We start from the raw sequence: 24,385 nt of genomic DNA on the forward strand, positions 1-24,385 counted from the left end.
TCACACAGTGACTTCAACAAGAATGTTTTAAAGAAGCACTGCGACAGTCTCTGCTTAGTGGTCCCTCCCTCCAACCCAGACTAAGTCAAGCAAACCTAATAACTAATTTGTACAAATTCCCTACTGGCAATCTTAAAATGCATCCTTTGTTCTTAGTCATCAAATAACTGAACATAGGCCCACCTGTGACTAAAGGCCCTTTTCCCTGTCTCCAAAAACTCTAAGAAGAAGTGAGGAGCCCCCACCAGCAAAGCTTCTTAGCTGACCACTGGCTCCCAGGAATCATCATGCAGTACCTAGTCCAGTAGCTCTCACTCTGAAATCCTTTAATATGGTTCCTCATGTTGTGGTGACGCCCCCCCCCCCCACAACCATAAAATCATTTTTGTTGCTACTTCATAAGTGTAATTTTGCTGCTGTTATGAATCGTAATGTAAATATTTTTGGAGATAAAGAGTTGTTAAAGGGACCACAACTCACAGGCTGAGAACCACTGGCCTAGAGCCTTCTGTGGACAGTAGATGCTGCTACCATCTAGTAGGCAGAGGCCAAGGATGCCTCCATATGCTCCAGTGTAAAGCACGAGGCAGCCACTGAAAACAGAGAACAGCCTAACACATGGCAGGGCTGAGTTTGAAAATCTGCTTTAGAGTACCATCAGTATAAGATGGTGACTTCATCTCTGCTGGGGTGTGGGGGACGGTGGGAGAGGGAGCCTCAGGCCACATCTCTTCACCCCAGCTCTTTCCCAGTGGAGCCTGGAGATGCCTTCCCCCCCCCCCCCCCAGCTAACGAAAGGTTGATGAAAGAACTAGGGAGGTGACAAGAGGCAAGGCCTGTCGTTGGATGCAGTCCACAAAGGGAACTGTGGAAACAATAGTTTAACCAGGAGGCTCTGTGTTGGAGCAGTAGGACAGCCAGAGGACACGCAAACTCAGGGCAGATGCTCGAAGATCCTTAAATACTGCTAGTGTGTTTTGAAATCTCACAAATCAAAGGCAGCATAAACTTTTATGTTCGCAGAGATCATCTTTGGAACACTGGCTTGTGGTGTATAGAGAGATACATATTTTTCTTCCTCTCCCCCATATCATTTCTCACCATTTGCACAGCGGGGATTCACTGTGACTCCTCCTTACATCACAATAACCTTAAAAACTTGTGCTTACATTAAAATACAACCTATCAAGGCACAGAAAACCCTAAACTCCCACTGTAATTCAATGACACTGAGGAAATCTCTGTTAAGAAATATCCTGACCCGGTTCTCTGTGTCAGGTTGCAGAGCAGCCTTCTCTGGAGTCATGAGACACTCTGTGAGGAAAGACTACAAAACTGAGTCCTTTGATAGCGGCCATCTCACCCCTCAAAGTTCATCCCGGAGGAGGACAAAAGCCTTCGTCACCTTGTTGACATGTTTACTTACGATGCAGGAAAATACTACCATTACCCAGTTCAGCTTCCCGTTAGGCTCACTTGCCTAGAGACTTATATTTTATGTGCCTCTTTGATGATCTACAAATAAATTAGCAAGATCCACTGAGGTCTGCCAACATATATGCATTACTAAAGAAATCCGAGATGTTGAAAAATGATCGTAATTTATCCTATCCCAATACTTTCTTCTTGAGAACCAAATAAATACCATCAGCTGGTTTATGCACCTGACATTTATTGCAGCATTCCCACGAGCACTTCCCACTGTCCTGGGTTCTCACACGTTGTTTTCACAAATCTCGCTTTGAAAACAGTTGAGGGGAAGTCAGGCCAGAGAAGAGAGAGGTTACCATTTGGGAAGGGTCAGCCCACTCTTAGTGGAAGAAGACGCTTCGTGCAAGGTTCGGGAAGCCAGCGTCCTCCAGTGTGTGAAATAAATCCACAGGATCAGGATCTGGGATTTTGCGCTGGGACCTTGAAGTCAATATGAACACTAGAGTCACCTTCCAAATAAACACAGTGTATCATTGTCATTATCGGACAAGCAGGGACATCTGTCCAGTCAAGCTTGCCATGCTTCTTTAAAGACGGCTTTCTTTTCTAAATGCAGTCCCGTGTCCTTCACAAACAGATCTGAGAAGGACTTAGGGCACCCATGCTGACCCCCATCTCTGTACTCAAAAATTAGGTTTTAAAAGACAGAGAGAGAGACAGAGACAGAAAGAGAGGGAGAGAGGGAGGGAGAGAGAGGAGAGAGAGACAGAGAGAGAGAGGAGAGAGAAAGACAGAGACACAGAGAGACAGAGTCAGAGACAGGGAGAGAGACAGAGAGAGGGAAAGACAGAGACAGAGAGGGAGAGAGAGAGGGAGAGACAGAGACAGAGAGGGAGAGAGAGAGGGAGAGAGAGAGGGAGAGAGAGAGGAGAGTGCTGACTGTAGGAGAACTGTGTGCATATAGCGACATAGGCTCAAGTGCTTGTCTGATTTTCACCCACTGAGCTTTTGTGAAAGATGGATCCTGGAGGTAGCTGGTCTTCATTGTTTTAAAGGAATATCATCGTGAGTATCTGTGTGGGTAAGAGGAGTCTAAGTGTTGCTAAGATGTCTTTCACCTTTTCCTAACTCAATTTGGCACCTTCTTAGGTATCACTTAGTCAGATGGGATGTGGAAAACATCTTTTTTACTGACTGGAGTCTCATTTGTAGCAAGGTACAAAATGCAAGAGACTTTTGAGAGCACACAGTCTTACCCCTCTTTCTCAGACAAGATGTGGATGTGGGTTGCCCAAGCCAAACCTGTGTGAATGGAGACCCCACTTCGTGTTACACATGGCATTCACTTTCTCTGACCAAGCAGCCTTTACAGGCCCAGTGACCAAACTGGGGACATATAACATGGGCTTTTAGATCCTGGTTATGCTATAGGATTTGGTTATAATTACAACATGTTCTCCTATAAGAAGTGTCCTTGGGGGCCAGTGAAGTGGCTCAAAGTAGGAAAAGGCACTTGGTGTGCAGGCTTGAAGACCTGTGTTTCATTCCTGGAACCCATGGTGGAAGAGAGAATTAATTTTGGTGAAGTTGTCCTCTGACCTCCAAACATATATTTAATAGTAATAAATTATTTTAAAAAGAAGCATTAGAGAAAAATCTTCACTTACACCAGATCTGGGAATTCCCTTTAGTTCTTCCCTGTGTTTCTTGAAAGAGACTAACAGCCACTCAGATTTCACGTGGAGTATGTGAATAATTAGCTAATCACAATATTGTCAGAACAAGAAAAGCACTGCTGCACTTCACTGGGATACCTAGCCTGTTGATGGCATCCTTTTCTAGAATTACTCACCGATGCCTGAAGCAGACGTTGTTCTGGTTCAGAAGAGAATTGGAATGACGGGCTGATCAGCCCTGAAAGATCAATCTCTCAAAGCTTCGCTAAGTAGCACAGTCACTGGAAGATAACCAGAAAGCCCCAAAGAAACAGCTCGTCTTCTCCACCCTCTGTCTTTGTTGCCTGTTTGATGCTGATGAAGTTCCAACAGCCTTCAGAGGGAGTATTACACAATGTGCAAACATCACAGACATTTACTATAGATCACATCCCAAGACTTAAAACAAAATACAATTTAAAAAAAAAACAATTTCTCCAAATCCGGCTCCCAAAGGACCCCCAAAAGCATTTTAAACGTGTCCAGCAAGACATTAAAAATACTCGTCCTGGACAGAAATCAGCCTCTTGGTTGTTTTAATGTTCTTTTGTCGACAAACAAGGGCAGTTTTCAAAACCACTGCCTTGGCTGACTTTGGAAGGTCTCTGAAATAAAAGTACTTGGGTGACCCCAGCATTACTGGGCAACAATGACCAAAGCTGTGGATGAAGCTGGAAAAGATTTTTTTAAAAAAAATCTGATGATGCTTGATGTCAAAACTAAAATATTGCCACAATCAAGAAATGTTTCTAAGCTGAAGTTTATAAACAGAAACCACCCTACAGGGAACTTAAGTGAGTCTCTTGAAAAGAGTGTTCAGATTTTTTCAAAGTACATATAAACTCACTCCTGTGCATCCCAAATAGCTCTCTGGGGGGGGGGGTGCTTCATAGAAGTAGACTGTTTTCCCCCTTTCCTCTGCCCTCCTCCTATCTCCCCTTCTCTTCTAATCCCCGTTCTTATTAGCCGCTTACTGCATGTTCTCGGCTCTCAGCCATTCCCTTTGCTTCTCACAACAGCCATTTTAAGAAGAGGTCATTATACCCACGTCCTTGACAAGGCCTGGGATGGCCACTGTTCTCTATCCAAACACAGTGTAGGCAGGTCGGGTAGGATAGACTATTCAGGAAATGGAGATGACTAAGCACCCGAGGTGCATATCGGCCTCGGCCTCTGTGTCACTTATGCAGCTGTGACCCCACCAGATCATAGCAAGACCGGCAGGCCAAAGTGGAGTTCAGTTGCTTTGTCACAGAATGTTTCTTCCGTACAGTTTGCACTGAAGTCAGACTCCTTACTTCCTCGTCATACGAAGTCCTAACATTCCCCATTCTGCAGTCCTTGAAATGGATTTTTAGTATCGTGTTGTCATATACAATGAAGAGCAACGCCAGTGCATTCTGTGGGGATTACAAAAAGAGTCAGCCCCTCTAGGAAGCCCATGGTGACTGTTTTTCCCATCTCTGAATCATTTTGCTCTCTCCAAATGAGAACAGGTCGGGTACTTGGGAATCATCAAGCCTCTAAAACGTGTGTTTTGGCACTGTTCCGCTTTGGGGTCTGTGGGCAGCACACAGAGCCAGCCCTCAGAGGCCACCAGCCCTGACTTCCAGAACACAGAGCCAGCCCCCCAGAGGCCACCAGCCCTGACTTCCAGACTTCAAGCCAGGAAGCATGAGCACCATTCTCACCCAAACACATATTTCAGAGGCATCAATAAATCTTCCCCCTCTTTGAGGATCCCTTCTGAACCTTTAAGGAGATATAAATACAGCTCTGGCGATTTATTTTGGTTGCTTGGCCCCTTGGTAGACCAGGTTAACAATGGCACAGAGGTAATCACAGGAAATAACAACTAGTTTTTGTCACTTACTAAGTGACAGCCACCATACAACATGTTTTCTAAGTTTATATAATTTGATCCTCACAGAAATGCCAAGTGAAAAGTCAAAAAAGCAGGGCTGGAAAATGGCTCCCTGATTAAAGCCCTTACTACACAATCATGAAGATGAGAGTTTATATTTCCAGAATCCATGTAAGCTGCTGGATGGGAGTTGGGGTCCACTTGCAATCCCAGCACTAGGAAGGCAGAGACAGGAGATGCTTACAGCAAGCTGGCCAGCCAAACTAGCTGGATTGGTGAGTTCTGTGTTCAGCTAAGAGATTCTGCCTCAAAGAGCAGTGTGGAGAGCAATTAGGGAAGACTCCTGATGTCAGCCTCTGGCCTCTACATGCAGGCACCCCCACACATGCGAGCACACATACACATGAGAAAAAAATTAAGTCATAAAAACAAACCCTGTTTTTGAGCTCAAGATGTGACTCCATGGTAGAGTACATGTCTGAGATCTTAGATTCTTCTTACCCCCTTCAATCAATCAATCAATCATCAATCAATCAACCAACCAATCAATCAGTCAGTCAGCCAATCAGTTAAGCCTCCTTTTTTTTTTTTTTAAACATATGAGACATAGAAAGCTTGTCATTTGTTCAAACTCTTACACCTGGGATGTGGCAGAGCCCAGGAGGATGAGTGTCTAAAGTAGTACTAACCACTGTGCCATGTTAGAGAAGGGAAGCCATCCATTGGTCCTCCAGCCATCCATGTGGGTTAAGGAGACGGAAATAAATTCAAGTAGAGCTACCGAGAGATATTAACGCACAATCTAATTCTTAAAATGTAGACAAGACTAAGTAAAACTCATAAGAGTGTTGAGTTTCCAGGCTCTAGCCAGTAGGGAGCCTGTCCCCATCCCTGAGGTTGAGAGGAGAGTAACTTCCAGAACCCAGATGGCGCAAGTGAAGTTGCTATGGAGAGTGGAGAGGTCTATCTGCAAGGAAGGCAGACATTCTGGAAGGAATACAGTGAGCACACTTCTCTTCCTCCCTCTCAACTCAGGCAGTGTTTCCCACTGGCCAGACTGGAGGTGGAAGCCTGGATCCCATCAAAACCATCCATACTGACTGAAGACATTGTTCTGTGCTCTTTCTCATCTGTTCTTGGTTTGTAGAAATTAAAGCCACCCTTTACGTTGAGCGCATATGGTAACTAGTACTTTCTCTTAGGAGGTTGAGAGGACAACCTCTTTAGAAATCCTCCAAATGGCCCAACTGAATTCCCATAATAATTTTTTAAAGATATTCACATATTTAATAAATGGTCCCAACAAAATTTTAAAGGACAATTTATAGACTTTTTTAAAAAAATTACCATTTTTTAAAGCAATTCCTTTTCTCGTGGGCATAAGGATCAGGGTTTTCACTGTTGTTGTTCTGTGTTTTGTTTAATTTTTTTTCTTATTTATGACAAGATTTTATTATATTGCCCAGACTGCTGTGAAACTCAGAATTCTCCTGCTCTACCTCCCACGTATCCAGACTATGGACCTGCCCTACCACACCCAGCAGAGGTATGCCATTTTAAATTCTATTTTAAAATATGTTGTTTTGAACAAATAAAATGTTAAAGACACATGTAAAATAATTAACAACTGAAGGATCCTTCAAAACTTGTTATTTCTCCACAAGAGCTAGTTATTCCGTCTCTCCATGAAAATAAGGTCCGGGGTTGACTGTGAACAGTGAGTGTCTTTTCATAGCAACGTGAGACCACAATCCCTTAGAAAAAACAAACAAGCAAAAACAGCTGGGCCCAGCCGATACTTCTCTTAGTAGAACCATGGGCTGTCTTTCTAAGGAGCTCTAGCACATCTGGGAGAAAGGTTGCCCTCTTCTGGGACCCACCGTCCAGTGCACTGTGGCCCTGAAACAGAGCAGCTAGTGACAGAAACTCTTTTGTGAGTTGTAACCTTGCGATGGAGCCAAAGTTGGTTGGCAGGCTGATTTCCATGGTCCACTAAACACCAAAGATGAGCCTGGCTCGCGGCCACAAACACAACCAACAAGCCCTGCCTCCATCCACTCAAGGCTGCTCTGACTTTTGATATTTTAAACAATGGAAGTGAAACCGCCACAGTGAAGAGAGAGAACAATGGTGTTTTGACAAATGGAACAAAGACAGGCTCTGACTGACCACTCGGGTCAGAAAAAAAAATTAAGGAAAATACTTAGAACCTTCTGCCTCCTACCAAGAAGCCAATGCCCTGGGTTAGGGAGGGTTTTCAGCAAGATGACAGATCCCTTCGGGGTGGTCCTTTGGATTCAACGGTTTAGTTAAATATTTTGTTTCACTTTTTAATTAAAAAAAAACATTTATTTTATTTATTTTTATGTACATTGGTGTTTTGCCTGCATGTATATCTGTATGAGGGTGTCAGATCCCCTGGAACAGGAGTTCCAGAGAGTTATGAGCTGCCATGTGGGTGCTGGGAATTGAACCTGAGTCCTCTGGCCACTGAGCCATCTCTCTAGCCCTTATTATGTATGTATGTGGGTACACACATGCTATTGTGGGTCTGTAAGGTCAGAGTACAACTTAAAGGACTCATGTCTGTCCTTTATATAGGTCCCAGGGCTTGAACCCAAGAGCGGCCTTGCCAGCCCTTGATAGAAATAGTCTTCGAGGAGGGACTTAGTACTTTAAACCCAGTTATAGTAAAATATGTGTGCCTGGTCCCAAGCAACCACAAAACCAGAGGTCTAAGAAGAAAGACCTAGGTGAATAGAGATTCCAAGACACACGGAAAATGTCCTTTCGTCTTTTTGGAATCTGCTGAAATGGCTGGAGCAGAGCTGTGACCAGGAAACTGGTATGAAGCAAGAAACCTCTTGCCACCCTTCGGAGACCAGTAGTCCTCTAAAGATGGAAACTAAGAAGCATTCATTAATGACCTTAAAATGCTATATATATATATATATATATATATATATATATATATATATATATATATATAGAGAGAGAGAGAGAGAGAGAGAGAGAGAGAGAGAGAGAGCGAGCGCATCATATCAGTAAGCTGGGAAGGGATATGTGAAAGCTGTTAGCGTGCGTGCCATTCCCCACCTTGACCCCCACAGGAATGTGTAAATTGTAGCCCATGGAATGTAAGCGGCTGGGGCCATGTTTCATAAATCTGCCTTGCAATGAGCCTCACAAGGCTTTGCGTGAGAACAGGCCCCAAGAAGGGAGAGACCGTGAATGTCTAGTGATTAATTGGGCCAGAATCTGGCAACTGACAAGTTCCTCACAATGTTTTTTAATAATACTGTTTTTTGTTTTTTTTTTTTAACAAAGGGGCACTTTCTGGAGGAACCCATCCCTGGAGGAGGTAGGTTCAGCCTTCTGCCAAATCCTGAGCAAAGCAGAAACCACGCCCACCTCTAAAAAGGAGCCTGATTTCACATGCGACTGTGTCTTACAAGTTTGGCATGCCGGAGAGGACAGGGGTCACCATGGAGGCCCAAGCCTGTTGCTAAGCTGGTAACTCACTCCTCCCTCCCACCATCTTTTATAGATAAGTGGACTCTTCATATTTTTGTTTCACACTCTGATAGACAAGAAAAGACTGACCAGTACACCCCAAATCCCCTCAGTACTCTTCACGTAAACCCCAGCTCCTGTCATTAATTTCCATATTGACCATTAAGATTAAATAAAATGAGCCAGTGGTGGTGGAGCACACCTTTAATCCCAGCACTCAGGAGGCAAAGGCAGGCAGAGCTCTGAGTTTGAGTCCTGGTCAGCTTGAGTCTTACAGAGTGAGTCCAGGACAGCCAGGGATACACAGAGAAATCCTGTCTTGAAAAAACAAAACAAAAAAAAAAGAAAGAAAGAAGGAAAGAAAACATTCTCTCCAAATGCAAATTTATCCGTGTTTCCTTATATTGCTAAGACAGATGCTCTGTTCTCTGGTGTATTTATTCATTCACCAAAGATTTGCATGTGGGGACTGGGGTGACAGGTAGAGACTTGATCCTTCCAACCCATGTGGCCAGAACTGAGGAGTCAAGTGACAGGCTGAGCCCTCGGGCTCTCTAGCTAGGCAGCCAAGCCGACTTGACAAATTCCAGGCCAGTGAGAGCCCCTGTCTCAAAGATGTGTGACACCTGAAGGCCAGCGCTGAAAGTGTTCCTCTGGCCTCCACATATGTGTGCATAGCCATGCATACATCCTGATCCACTCTTGCACATGCATAGACAGATCTACATACATATAGTGTGGCAGGTGTGAAAGATACAAAAGTAAAATAGAAATCTCTGTGAGGCCCCCAGGGCTAGACCTGTTCCCAGGGCTGCTGTTCCCTGCGGTGGGCACTGAGTTAGCTTCCCCGAGATGTGCCCATCCGGGTACTTGAAAGTATGTTTCTTGGAACAGTGAGACCCTGCAGAGATAATTAAGTTGATACACTGACAAAGGAGGTAATCATGGGTTCCCCGGGGGGCAGGGGGCACGTGAGCCGGGGAGCGCATGGTCACAGGAATCCTTATGATAGTGAGGGAGGGTCAGAGGCTGAGATATACCAAGATATGTACAGAAGGAGAGATGCAGTTGTTTCCAGGGGCCACAAGCCAAGGAAGGAGGACAGCTCTGGGGCTGGGACGCCAGCAGCAGAGACCAGGACAGCAGCACGGGGTGGCCCATGCCTTACATCTAACCCGAGGCCCAGCGGGACATATGATAGCTATATCTGTTAAAAGATATATTTGTGCAGCTTTAAGCCCCTACATTTATAGTCATTTGTTTTACCAGCACTAGAAAACAGGACAGTCCCAACCCCGGCCAGGACCAGGAACGCACCGTTACTCACTCACTGCTCACACTGGGCTAAGGAGAAACAACTCATTTGCCATGCTGCAGGGTCTATACTGCAAGTCACACCAGAATGTGATATTCCTGGCATTATCATATAGACAAATATTAATTACTTGGCTTTTTTTTTCCCATTCTTTTAGATATGCCCCACCCCTGAAATTGCTGTGTGCCCTTGGTCAAATCAGATACATCTCTGTCTTTGACGCTTCTATCTTTGAAGCGAGAGTAAAGATGAAGTTGTCTCTGGTGAGACAACTGTGAGGATTTGATGAGTCGGACCTGAAGCATTAGCAGAGGCGGGTGGCATGATGTGGGCTGTCGGTGGTATCATGGCTGTTCGCCTGTACTTGGGCTTCCATGATACTTTCTGGTTACTCTGCCAGAAACATGCAGAAAACACACCACACACACACACCACATACACACACACCACATATACACACACCACACACACATACCACATACACACACACATACACCACACCACACACATACCACATCACACACACACACCACACACACCACACACATCTCACACACATACCACACACCACACACCACACACACCACACACACCACACACACACACACCACACACACACATACCACAGACACACACACACACACACACACACACACACACACACACACACACGGCAGTTGATAGGATCTAGTCAAGAAGAGATGAACAAGAATAATGATTATTTACCTGGTCAGACTTCAGAGAAGATGACACGTGTCCGTGTGTCTGAGATGATAGAGTATGGAGCCTAAGAGTGGCGTATAAACCCGGTGTGAGGCAGAGCCTTACTCTCCCTCCAGTCTTCTCCTACTGCCGCACTTTTTCTTCTTTCTATATTAATGGCACATCACCAAAGGAAAGGAAGGAAAAGAAAGAAAGCCAGGACTGAAAAGGGACTCTAGGGAAGGCCAGAAGCAGGACTTCCTGGCATGCGTGGAAAAGCTGGAGACCCAGCTTCTATGTGCATTTCAGCCTGTTGGTGTTGGAATCCAAAAACCCCTGTAATAGGGCAGAAAGAGAGAGTCTAAGACGATAGAAAAAACAGAGAGGCCATGAGATGGCTCAATGAATTATTTGGTCATCAAGCCTGGCAAACTAAGTTCTAGCCACAGAACCCTGAAGGGTGTAAACAGAAAATTAATATTCCTGTAGTTTGTCCCCTGACCTCTACACACAAATTGTGGCACACTCCAACAATAAATAAATAAATATTTCAATTAAAAGGGAAAAAATAAATAAGAAGTGAAATGTCTGGTTGGTTTGTGTTTGTTTGGAGACAAGGTCTCCTTATGTGCCCATGGATGATGGAACTGGAACTCACTATGTAGATCAGGACAACCTTGAACCCATAGAGATCAGTTTGCCGATGCCTCCCAATTGCTGAGATTAAAGAAGTCCATCAGCGTGCCTAGACGGATTGATTTCAAACGCACACGTGGAGTAAAAAAGATGTTTTAAATATCCCTCATGCAATTGAAGGAGATCTGAGGGAAGTGAGGACCATTCATTCTAGGCCCATTGAGAGGGTATGGGGACACCACCAGGGACTGATGGGAAAGCGAATATTCTAGAAACAGAGGCAGGAAATGTCTTGTCATCCCTGGCTTTGCCCTCAATTGACTCAAGTATAGAAATCCCTGATAGTCTCCCTGTTCAATTAGCTCTTGCGAGGAACCGGTGAGATGGTCAAGCATTTGTGGTCTTAGACTCACCTACATTCTATGCAGTTATTTCCAAAGATAGCCCACCTTTCTGGCATGTCCCATGCCTTTAACCTCTGACAACCCACTAGGTTGAGTTACCGGAGGCAAGGGGTCCGCTCTACCCAGCAAACCCTCTGCTTCTGTCTTCCCAAAGTGGCTTCTGTTCAAGGCAAAATGTTTGGCTTGTTAGGCACTTCTGTCAAGGTCTGTGACTTGGCTGTGCTCGGCAAAAGGGAGGCAGGAAGGCATACTCTGAAACTGTAGCAAGCCTTTGAGCTGATTCAGGTCTATTCTGGATACAACTATCAAGGAGAAGCCTCTGCTCCCCTGCTTTGCTTACTGCGGAGGTGTGGGATGCTCCACAGAAGGGCGTGCTGATTTGCCAGGCTTGCTGATACTGATACGGTACCATAGGCAGAGGGTGCCTGGGAACCAGAGGGACAGGCAGCTTCCTGGGGATGCTGTGCTGTACTCACAGAGAGCAGAAGGGCAAGAGAACTGATCAGACTTCAGCCTTGCCACCAATGTGTTGTGTTCCCTCTTGCTTATGCTTTGCTTTGATGCTTCGGTCTCCTAAAATAAAAGGACTGGAACAGATGGTCTCAAAGGACCCTTCCCCCAGCGTTCTTTGAATCAGGCATCTGGAGCATCTACAGATGCTGAGGAGTACGGCAAGCTATGGGTGTCTGATAAGAAATGACACAACTGCTGGGGAAGGGTGGAGTTTATTTTTTATTTTTATTTTTTAATGGCACATCCTTTGGCCCTGGAATGTCCTTTCGTAGGCTGTGTTATACGGCGATAACTAGCATAAATGTTCAAATGTGGATGTTTGGAACTGTAAATCATCAAGATCAATGCAGATGGCCACTAGCCGGAGATACAGATAAATAATCTATACATAGCTACTATAATGACTGCAGATCCGCATACACTAAAAAGAACCAAGGGCTGGGGAGGTGGTTCCGTAAATACTGCCTAAGTGCTTGCTCTCGCAAGCAGTAAGACCCCAGTTTGGATCTCCAGATCCCAAGTAAAAGCTGGGCGCAGAGACATGTACCTGGAACCTCGGGTGAGGACAGAGGGATCCTGGTAGATCCTGGAGGCTCACCAGCTGATCGCTCTAACCAAAACTTCAAGAGCCAGATGCAGTGAGAGACCTGTCTTTTAAAAAAAAATGGGGACAGAGAGATGGCTCAGCAGTTAGGAGCACTTGCAGCTCTTGCAGAAGACCTGCCTTATGTTCCCAGCACCTGCGTAGTGGCTTACAGTGTCCTTAACTCCAATCCCAGGGGATCGGACGCCTTCTGACTTCCCGGACACCAGGCACGCACAGGGTGCACATAGATGCATACAGCTAAATGAATACATAAAATAAAAACGAATCTTAAAAAGAAATTTGAAGACACCCAAATATCTACGCTGACACACAAGCACATGCACGCACACACTAGCATACATCCAAAATATAACTTCATATTAAAAAAAAAACCTAGATTGCTCAGTAAAATACACACAATACTTCATTAAATTTCCTGAAATAAAATTTAGATATGTATTTGTATTAATAATAGTAGATCGTATTTGTTTAATTACACATTTCTGTATAGTCATAAACATAAAGAGCTATGACAACTCCAGATCAAACTCACAACAGGGTTGAGGTTTCATAGCTCAGGAGGGTAGTAACAAGTCTAACATGGTGCTGGACTAACAGACAAACTACAAGTTTAGTTGACTTAATTTTAGTCACTTGAATTTTTATTTAAAAATCTGGTACTTGGCTCATTTTTTGGAAAGCTTTTTAATCACTTAAGTATATAAATCTAGTTTTTCGGCCAGAACAGCTTTTTTTTAAAAGATTGATTTATTATGTATACAGCGCTCTGCCTGTACCCCTATAGGTTGGAAGAGGGCATTAGATCACATTATAGATGGTTGTGAGCCACCATGTGGTTTCTGGGAATTGAACTCACAACCTCTGAAACAGCAGTCAGTGCTCTTAACTGCTGAGCCATCTCTCCAGCCCCAGAACAGCTTTTTATTTCCAGTGAGAGTTAAGCATCCAAATGGAGAGATGTCTAAGTATGAACTACACAGTAGATACAGAAGACAGCACAAACAGTAACAAACACATCTCAATGATAATTTTATGTCTCATTAGTAATTTTGTTATATATTGAAATAATCACTTTAATACATTCATCTAAATGAAATATGTGGCTAAAATTACTGTCACCCATTTCCTCTTCCTGTTTTAAATGCCACATGTGAGCTGACCTTGCAATGTTACTGGACCAACTGCTCTTAGAAGTGAGGTGGAGGAGGGGCTGGCCAGGCTTGGAGTTTTTTGTTTTTTGTTTTTTACTTTATATATTTCTGTATTCGCTGATTCTGTTATAGTGCCCATGTGTTACCTTCATCATCTACAAAGACCAATAGAAGATCTTAAGTCATTCAAGCAAATTTACTTCCCATGATTATGTATGTATATATTGTATGTGTATGTGTGGGTATGCATGCACATGCCTGTATGTGAAGGCAAGCATGCATATGTATGCACCTACATGTGGAAGTCAGAGGAAGGTTGATTTTCTTTTAAAATTATTTTCCATCTTATCTTTTGAGAGTCTCTGAGAGCATCAGGCTCACTGATTGGTTAGACTGGCTGCCTAGCAAACCCTACAGTACTGGAATTCCAGGTGTGTGCCCCATGTGCCTAACTTTTTACACATGAGGACCAAAGATCTGAACACACCTCACCTCCTCATGCTTGTACAGCTGCTGTTTCTTTCGAACTGAGCCATTTCCCAAGCCCCCCTAAAATATACTTTGAAATATCAAGGAAACTGTAAGAGTCTTCCCCTAATTCATTTCTGTGATACTGTTGGCCGAGTCTGAAATAAATGTTTTCCCACAGATGACAATAAAATTTCCTCAGTGTCTCTCTGATTTACCAGCAGTTTCTAATCGCCTAACCCCCTCTTTTTTTTTTATTACTGCTATCATTAACAAGGTACCCCTGCTTGACAGCCATCCCAGCTGGATTGGTAAGGAATCATTTTCAAGAGTAGGAATTAATCCCAGGAGAGCTGGAGAAAAAGGAGAGAGAGAGAGAGAGAGAGAGAGAGAGAGAGAGAGAGAGAGAGAGAGGATAAATAACCCTTAAAGAAATCTCTCCTTTTCCCCCAGTTCCCTCCTGATCCCATATCAAGATTCCCCAAAGCTTTGGGGTCTGTAGCTCTAGGCTAAACTTCCTACCTTACTAATTGACATGACCAGGGCTTGAGCCTTCCCCCTACAGACACGTCTGTGTTATACATAAAGACGTCTGTGTTACACATAAACATGCTATGATGGTAACAATATCACTTTCAAAGGAGCACTAATCTGCTGAAGTCATCCAGCTAGCAAACATTTGCTTGTCCGTGTCTTGTGTCTGAGCTGCGTGTGTAAAAAGAAGAAAATGAGGAGGGAAGACAGGAGGACCGGAGGAAGAAAGAGCAATTGTACTTTTTTTTTTTTTGCGTGCGCTCCTGGTGGGGGCTGGGGTGGGCTGTCTCACATACCCCCAAGCTTGTCTCCTGCTTGCTATTAGGGATGAGGATGGTCTTGAACTTCTGGTCCTCCCACCTCTACCTCCTGAGCTCTAGGCTTACAAGTCAGGAGCTACCACAGCTGGCTGATGCAGAGTTTGGGGTAGCATCCAGGGATCTGTACAAGCTCAGTGAGCATTCTCCCCACATACCCACATACCTGCATCCGCAGCCTGCAACAGTGCGTTTATAAGCCTCAACTCTGTAAACATAAAACTGATTCTCTGCCTATTCGCTGTTGTGTTATCATCAGGTTTCACAGTATCTACCCTGTGCTTTAAAAAGCAAGCTGCAAGCTTTCTACACAAACTTAGCAGTGTTTCACACGAAAGTTAGGGAAGACACGGTTGGGTTTAAATGGATGTCAGTGTGGCTGTGGTTCTCCGAGAGATTGGGAAATAGCTGTCCGTGTGCCCTCAAAACTGTGTGTGGGGTCATCTCCCTGGGTCATATTTGTCTGCTTTTTTCTTCCTTGCTAGGCTGAAGAATCCAGTAAGTCACCACTATGGCCCATACCCAGCTAAGTGCAGCCAACAGCAGCCTGGGTGAAACTGTCCTGATTACTCCATGAAAGAGTGAAGACACAGCTGGACCTGTCATCACCGGCAACACTGATGAAATGAGAGTTTGCCACAGAGAAAGGCTTGAAAACACTGCTAATCCTATCGATCTTATCGTAGACCATATGAAGTGCCTATTACGGGTTATCAGCCAGCTACACAAGGGTGAATTGAAACCCATACATCCCTGCTTCTGTTTACATTCTAGGAGGAGAAAGGAGGCAGAGGACGGGCATCCATAAACTGAGTGTAAAACTTCAGTAAGCTCTGCCAACAGTAGGATGGGAGTATGGTGAAGAATAGAGGTGCTACAACAGCTTAACCAACTTCTCGCTCCTCCAGGGGACAATTATGGTGAAAGCAAAGATGAAAATTTGGGGGCTTGAACTTTTGGACTTACCTGCCAGGCATACATTCTATGGCTGTGTAACACTACACCCTTGGGGGTCACTATTAAATCACTAAATCCTACACGAGGAGGAAGCAGCCCAGGAGAGAGAGAGACAGAGAGAGAGAGAGAGAGAGAGAGAGAGAGAGAGAGAGAGAGAGAGAGAGAGAGAGAGAGAGACAGAGAGACAGAGAGAGAGAGAGAGAGAGAGTCAGAGAGACAGAGAGGAGATATGAGCCTTCCTAGAACCTGGATCAGGGTCAGCTGCCTGTGCCACTCACCGCTAAAACAGCAGCTTGACCTTGATTGATTCACATGGGTTGGACGGCATATGAATTGGCCCAAAGGAGGGTCACTGTCTGTGGGAACCCACATGCTGAGAATGCAGAGAGGGCGATTCCTCTTACTTGTAGGGTGGTGTCTTTAGGAGGGGGTGCTATGATGGGGTGAGGAATGGCCAGCAGCTGGCTGGTGGGTTTCATTCATTTCTTGCAAAGCCATTCTGATCTGCTCTCATTCAGAAATTTCTGCTTTTGAAATACTTTCTCTTTTTTTTCTCCTAGAAAGTTGTTGAGGGTGAAGGAAGTTGTAGGGATTAAAAAGTTGAGAATTCTCATATTTCACTGTGCACTCATGTCCTTCTTGAATATTTTTGGCCACTGGTTTTTTTTTTAATTTATTTGTATTATTTTTTTAAAAGTAGGTACAGGGGTGTATGACTGCATGTGTGTATGTGCACATGAATTCAGGAGCCCATCGAGGTCAGAGGCACTGGGTCCCATGGAGCTGGAGTTACAGATAGCTGTGAGTTGTCTGAGGCGAGTGCTAGGAACTGAACTAGCATCCTCCAGAAGAGCAGCAAGTGCCCTTACCTGCTGAACCACGTCTCGAGCCTGCCGTCAAGCTTTATAAGTTAAACTGGAGTCAACGAAAGTTATAAACTGAGTATACGGTGTTGTCCGTCATATCACAACCCTGTGACCGTGGCCAGGGGTTGGTTTTCCTCCCTGATTATTTATGAAGTACACGCTTAATGTTATAGAATGTAAATAATTCAGGAAGAAAGAAAAGTTGACATAATTTAATCATACAGATTACCATTGCTACTATTCTGGTCATTTGCTTATTCATTCATTTATTGTTTTCTTCAGATAGAGTCTAATTCTGTAGCTCAGGCTGGCCTTAAAGTTGTAGCAGTCCTCCTGCCTCAGCCTCCTGGGTTCTGGGGTTGTGCTCCCCTCCACTAATAATATTTACAGATCCCTCTTTCTCAATATCTTAAAAAATAAGGTCAATTTTTATATAATTGATAAGCTGATATTTTTTTTTGTCTTTAGAAACAGGATTTCTCTGGGTAGCCTTGGCTTTTCTGGACTAGCTTTGTAGACCAGGCTGGCCTTGAACTCATGGAGATTTGCCTGCCTCTGCCTGATAAGCTGATTCTTTTTTTTTTTTTAAGGATGTATTTATTATGTATATAGTGTTCTGCCTGCATGTATGCCTGCATGCCAGAAGAGGGCACCAAATCACATTATAGATGTGGTTGCTGGGAATCTAACTCAGGACCTTTGGAAGAGCAGCCAATGCTCTTAACCTCTGAGCCACCTCTCCAGCCAGATAAGCTGATTCTTAATTAAGTATATGTAGGCACATTTCCATGGCAATTGATGTCAAGTTTTTATATGGCTAGTCACAATTTTAGTTAACCAATGCTCTCTCGACCATTATTTTGGTTGTGACTGTTCATTATATAATTAACTTTGTCGCTAAATATTTGTGGGAAATTTACGTGCCTGTCATCATCCAGGAGACTTGCTTGATTCCTCAACATCTAACATGTAACAGTGCTCCTTACTCTGGTAATTAAAAGTAAGATGTTCTTTGCAAACATATGGCCAGGAAATATGAATTATGTTTCATAAGGTGCAAACATGAGACACAAAGACAAAAATTTACCAAATAGAATGCAGAGTTGTTCCTTAACTTCATAAAAGAATTTGTGTCAAGTTTCACTTACTATCAGTGACTTACCTGGAAGGCTTCATGGGCAGTGGGGAGTCATGTCTGTGGCTTCCTAATGCCCCATGAGTGACTGATTGCTTGCTTGCTCCAATGGACGTTCGAATATGCTATCTACCACTGAGCCACATCCCTGGCCTCATAAATACTGTCATTTCAAAATTAACCTACTAACCAGGCATTCTCGAGCCCCGTGCCTATGATTCCAGCACTCGGGAGGCTAAGGCAGGAAGAACGTTAACTCAAGCTAGCCTGTCCTACATGGCAAGGTACCATCTCAAACAAAGAAAGAAGAAACCAACTTGCTCTGTTCTAAGTGTAGAGGGCTGATAGAGTCCACTGCTCCCATTTAAGATGCCACCCTCTGGCCAAGAAAACAGACAGGTCAAGGTGTGGGCCCAAGGCAGAATACAATACACCCAGAAGTCAGAAATAGTAGGATGGGAGGATGTTGCCAATCAGAAGTCCACACAGGCCAGGGCTAGAGAAAGGAAACCTCAATAGATCGCTCTGCAATTAAACAGAACGGAGCCGAGGCCTGGCAGTTTTTGTGCTGGGTCAGCCTCTGTTTCCACGCCGGAGGTCCACACCGATCCATTCCACCCTCAAACCTGACGTTCTCCTTGGTTACAAGTCAGTGATTTTCAAAAAGACTTTTCTGTTTCTTTTTTGGCCGTAGCAACCTGCTCTCTTAAATAGCTTCGTTATCTGGTGCAGTAATTACGGACTGTGACTAACCGCTGCAGTTCATAAACACGCGTTTTACCGTGAGGGTCAGTCGTTCCTCTTGGTCTTGGCTGAATGGCAACTCCCCCAGCTGAGCTCAGCACTGAATGAGGCGACTCTCGCTCAGGCTCAGCGCTGGGCTGGTTCTCGTGGGTGCAGTTCACTGTGGGAGGGTTCCAGCTGCCTGTTATAAAAGAGGTCACATTTTTATTAAAATTGAAGTCTAATATCAAAACATGCTTCAGGAGGTTGTTGCCCAGACATTTTAATTTTCCCTTTAACTTCTTTTTATGTTCCAAATGATCAGCAGTGTGTGCACATTTCTTCTATATTCAGGGAGAGTGAGAGAGAAAAAAAAATGCCTTTTCGAAAAGTCATTCATAAGGAGCTGGTGCGATGGCTCAGCTAGAAAAGGTATTTACAGCGCAAGCCTGGTGATGTGAGCACTATTCCAGAAGCCCAAGTGGTGGAAGGAGAGAGCTGGTTCCCAACGCTGCCCTCTGACTCCTGTGTAGTTGGTGTGGCATGCACGCCCTCCCTCCACACCCTTACACACGATAAAGACATTCATACCTATAAAACCTTTAAAAGAAAATGTCACAGGAAGTCTGCAAGTTCTAAGTTTAGGAAGGGAGTCCCTAGACAATACCAAAGGCATAATCCACACACACAAAAGAAACAACTGGTAAAATAAACTACACACACAAAATATTTTTAATTCACCGAGAAATTCTTTGCTAAAAGGAACAGATGACCTGCTACATGATGGAAAAATCTCTTCAGACCACATATCCTAACAAGGACTCCAATCTATTTTTTGTATGCAATTCTCAAATTTTGATATTGAAAACCATAAAGTTAGAGAGAAGAAAAAAATATAAAACAAAAAGTAAGCCAAGGAAAACTAGTCAGCATCTTTCCCCCTGATGAGGAAACGCAAAGACCACAAGCACGTGTCACTACATATCTATTAGAACAGTGGACCCAAAAGGGTAAGGGTGTCCAGCACTAGGAAGGCTGAGACAGGAGGATTAAGATTTCCAAGCTAACCTAGGCTACCCAGTAAGATCCGGTTGTTGTGTGCCCTCTCCTCCCAAATGTGTGAACAGCTGGGTCGTGGCTGCATTGATGGTGATACATTCAAACAGAAGTGGGTTGTGACCCCTTCGGAGGATGAAGGACCTTTCACTGGGGTTGCCTAAGACTATTGGAAAACACAAATATTTACATTGTGATTCATAACAGTAGCAAAATTATGGTTATGAGGTAGCAATGAAAATAATTTTATGATTGGGGGGGTCATCACACATGAGGAACTGTATTAAAGGGTCACAGCATGAGGAAAGATGAGACCCAGTGTCAAATGGTCCAGCCTATCTGAAGCTAGTTTGATACTCTCTTAAAAACCAAGCACATACTCTATCCGTGATACAACTCTGCAATCGTATTTCTTGCCTTTTACAGAGTAAAGAAAGTTCATATCTACACAAACATCTGCCCACCAGTGTTCATAGCTACAGGACATCTTGCTGACTGGAAGCAGCTGATCTTCTCAAAATCAAATACTTTATGATTCTATCTACTAGTTATAGGCAGCCTAGAACTGGCAACATGACAGAAATGAAGAAAGTGAGCAGTTGCCCTTGGTTAGGATTGGTAGGTAGAGGTAGGAATTGAAAGGACAAACAGGAAAGAGAGCTTCCTGGGGAAAAGGTGGCTTTGTGTCTTTATTTCAGTCTTAGCAAGTCTCTAAGGGCTAAAATAGCAAACATTGATTGTATCAATGTCAACTTCCTGGGTTCCATTTGAACACGGTAATGTAATGTTGTAACCACTGAGGGGAAACTGGGTGCTAGGACCCAACCTAATATCTTTGCAAATTCCTGTGTATTGCTGATGCTTTTAAAACAAAAAGCCTTCTGAAAAAGCAATTCACACTGGGTAGAAAATTATAGAAGTTGCAGGAAAATGTAAGATCGCTGATTTTACCATTTAGAACCTTTGGGTATTTGTTTTTAGGATATTGGGAGCTACTGCTTAATATCTGGTTTTGATCCCCACCCCTCCCAAGATACACTTCACATAACATAGGCCACCATCTTTTAAGTTGTATTATGATTATTTGTGTGTACAGGCTTGTGCAGAGGTCAGAGAACCTGTAGGAATAGCTTCTGTCCTGTGACTGCCTGGGACTGAACTCAGATTTTCAGCCTTGGTACCAAGCCCCTTAACTTTATGCATCCTTCATCATTGTGCTGCTTCAGAGCTGCTGCTTCTTCTTCTTCTTCTTTTTCTTCTTCTTCTTCTTCTTCTTCTTCTTCTTCTTCTTCTTCTCCTCCTCCTCCTCCTCCTCCTCCTCCTCCTCCTCCTCCTCCTCCTCCTCCTCTCTCTCTCTCTCTCTCTCTCTCTCTCTCTCTCTCTCTCTCTCTCTCTCTCTCTCTGTTTTGTTTTTGTTTTCGTTTTTTTGAGACAGGCTTTCTCTGTTAAGCCTTGACTGTCCTGGACTCGCTTTGTAGACCAGGCTGGCCTTGACCTCACAGCAATCCAATTGCCTCTGCCTCCTCAGTGCTGGGCAACAACAAAAATAATTTTATGGCTGGGGTTAACCACAACATGAGGAATAGTATTAAAAGGTGGCAGCATTAGGAAGGCTGAGAGCCACTGTCAACCACATATCTGCACACCTTCTTTCCACCTGTGCTTTTAAGACAGATGTAACCATTAAGCATATGGCTGTTCTATTTCTTTCACTGAGCATACTGTTTTTAAGGTTTATCAGTTCAGTATCACACAACAGTAACATTCCTTTTTATGAATAAATAATATTCTACACATGGATATGTTTAAATTTGGGTTTGTTTGTTTGTTTGTTTTGACACAGGGTTTCTCTGTATAGCCTTGGCTGTCCTGAACTTGCTTTGTAGACCAGGGGAAGCCCCTTAAACAAGAAAGTAAACAACTCAAAATAGCTTTAGGAAGTCTCTGAAACTGTCCAGATTCAGTAGGCTTCTCCTTGTCAGAGTAACAGTAAAAGTGGAGAGTCCCTCTGAACCAAACTGAGCTAGAGAGGAGACTGAGACCAGACCGGCTGCCTAGAAGAAACAGAAACCCCCTGATCTGCCTGGAAGAGACCTGGATGAGAGTCACTTGGAAAAGACATTCTCCAACATGTTAAGCTGCCTGCAGGCCATCAGTGTACTCCAGGCTCCCAGCTTCGTGGTCCAGGCTCCCAGCTTTGTGAGTTGTCATCCATGCTGCGGTGGCCTTTGATGATGCAGTTTTCTGTGAGTTATTTCTGTTCCAGTATGTAACCCCAATAAAACTCATTGGTTGACCAAGTTGGACTTTGGTGGTATGTGTACTTTGATCTGTCATGGTATCCCTATTGGGATAAGTAGGTGTGTGTTGAATCTCCCCAGGAAAAATTTTGTCACACAACAATCACCCTGATTGACTTGAACAGGACTTATCAGTCAAGTCCTCCAAACATAGATCAGCCAGCCAGCCTATGCTCACATTCTGGCTCCCTCTTTGTTACATGTTTGACCTTAGGTTTTGTTTCCTCATCTGTAAAATGGGCTAATAATAAAAGCTGATGCTTAAGGTTGTTTTTAAAAACCACAAATATGATGTCTCTAACTCTGAGAGCTATTCCACCTGACCAATAGTAAAGGCTCTGTTGACTATACTCATGATTTTGTTAGTATGCTGCCTTTTTGTTTGGTTTGGTTTGGGTTTTGGTTTTTCAACACAGGGTTTCTTTCTGTAGCCTTGGCTATCCTGGACTTGCTTTGTAGAACAGGCTGGCCTCGAACTCACAGTGATCTGGCTACCTCTGCCTCCTGAGTGTTGGGATTAAAGTCATGAGCCACCACCCCTGGCTAGTATGCTGCTTTTTAAGAATGAGAAAGTGGTTTGATGTGAAATGACCCCCATAGCCTTATACATTTGAACATTTTGTCCTCAGCCTGTCACTTAGTTTGGGAATATTGTACAGTCTTTTAGGAGGTAGAGCCTTGCTTGTGGGTCACCAGGGGAGAGCCTTGAGCTCCTAGAGCCCAGCTCCACTCTCTGTTTATGTTTTGCTCCCTGAGTGCAGATGCATTGTAGGTCGGTATAATTTCTTGAGTACCACATGGTTTCTTAACCTGTCAATAAACACCTGATTGGCCTACAGCTGAGGCAGGAAATAGGAGGGAGGAGTTCCAGTAGAGAAAGTAAATGCTGGGATAGAGTGCAGGCACAGAGAATTCACTCTGGGACACTGGGGAAGACAGATGCCTGAATCCTGAGCACAGATAACCAGCCATGTATAAGAACTTAGAATAGAATAAACGTAGGATTAGTTGTAAGCAAGTGAGGGAACATGCCAGCTATATTGATTGGCCTAGGCTTTTGCAAAAATATTTAACTCTCAAAATGGTTATCTCTGGGAACTAAGGGCATGGGTGAAAAACCATCTTCTTCAGTGCGATGTGACCAGTAGCCTCCAGCTCCTGCTGCCATACCCTCCCCACCATGATACACTGTAGCCCCTTGGACTGCAAGCCAAAACAAACCCTCTCTCCCGTAAGCTGCTTTTTTTCTCCAGGTATTTTGCCACACAACAACAATAACAACAACAACAAAAGAAGCTAAAGCAATGCCATCTACCTACCTTGGGATTCTACTAGCAAGGTTATCACCAGATGAGGTCCTCTGATTGTGACCCTTCAGAAGTATGAGCCAAGCCAGGCGTAGTGGCACATGCCATTAATCTCAGCACTCTGGGAGGCAGAGGCAGGTGGGTCTCTGTGAGTTCAAAGTCAGCCTGGTCTACAAAGCCAGTTCAGGACAGCAGGGTTACATAGAGAAATCCTGTTTAAAAAACAAAAAAACAAGAAATGCGAGCCAAAATAAGCCCACTTTCATAAACCTCTCTCCATTGCATTACCTTCTTTGGTAGTAGAAAATGAATAAGGGCTCAGTAGACAACACTGGGAAAACAGAGCATGTATCTTGTATACATCATGTATAATCTCCAATGGAAAAAAGAACAGCCACACATTTCTATGGATGAACCTTTCATCATGTTAAGTTCATAAAATCAAGTCTCCACTAACAAATGGACTGACAAAATGTGCTGTGTCTATACCACAAAACAGCCTGGGATTAAAAGAGGCGAAGGGATGAGGTATGATTCAACATGAATGAGGCCAAGAAGAATATGAAAATTGAGGGGGCCACTCAAAAGCCTGCATGCAGTGTGGTTCCATTCACCTCAAAGCCAGGCACGGAGATGCAGCAGTGAAGGTCCATGGCCGATGGTCCAGTTCTCTATCATCTGAGCCACACTGCCCCAAACCAGATGCTTCTTCTCTGTGAGAAGGCCAGCAGGTCACGTCCATGCAGAGAGCTGCATCCTTAGAATAATTCTGAACACACGGAATCAAGTGCTGTTATGTTCTATGGGGCTGGAGAGGGAGGATGGGCCTAGGTCTGGGGCCCTGGCTTGATGAGGATTAGATCAGACAGCA

General features: G+C 44.0%; 1 protein-coding gene across 1 annotated transcript in view; it reads left to right on the plus strand.

Moving 5' to 3' along the window:
• LOC311594139 (uncharacterized protein) overlaps positions 1 to 22,207 on the plus strand; it is a 31,504-nt gene extending 9,297 nt beyond the window's left edge. Inside the window, exons 3-5 of the mRNA XM_084775611.1 lie at positions 6,477 to 6,556; positions 8,338 to 8,371; positions 15,945 to 22,207. Coding sequence (XP_084631737.1) covers positions 6,477 to 6,556; positions 8,338 to 8,371; positions 15,945 to 16,000 — 170 coding nt within the window. The 3' untranslated portion in view covers positions 16,001 to 22,207. The remainder of the gene's footprint in view (positions 1 to 6,476; positions 6,557 to 8,337; positions 8,372 to 15,944) is intronic.
• Positions 22,208 to 24,385: the final 2,178 nt, after the last annotated feature.

The sequence above is a fragment of the Acomys minous genome, assembly GCF_964271855.1.
Source record: "Acomys minous genome assembly, chromosome: 3".
In the NCBI taxonomy this organism is placed as follows: Eukaryota; Metazoa; Chordata; class Mammalia; order Rodentia; family Muridae; genus Acomys; species Acomys minous.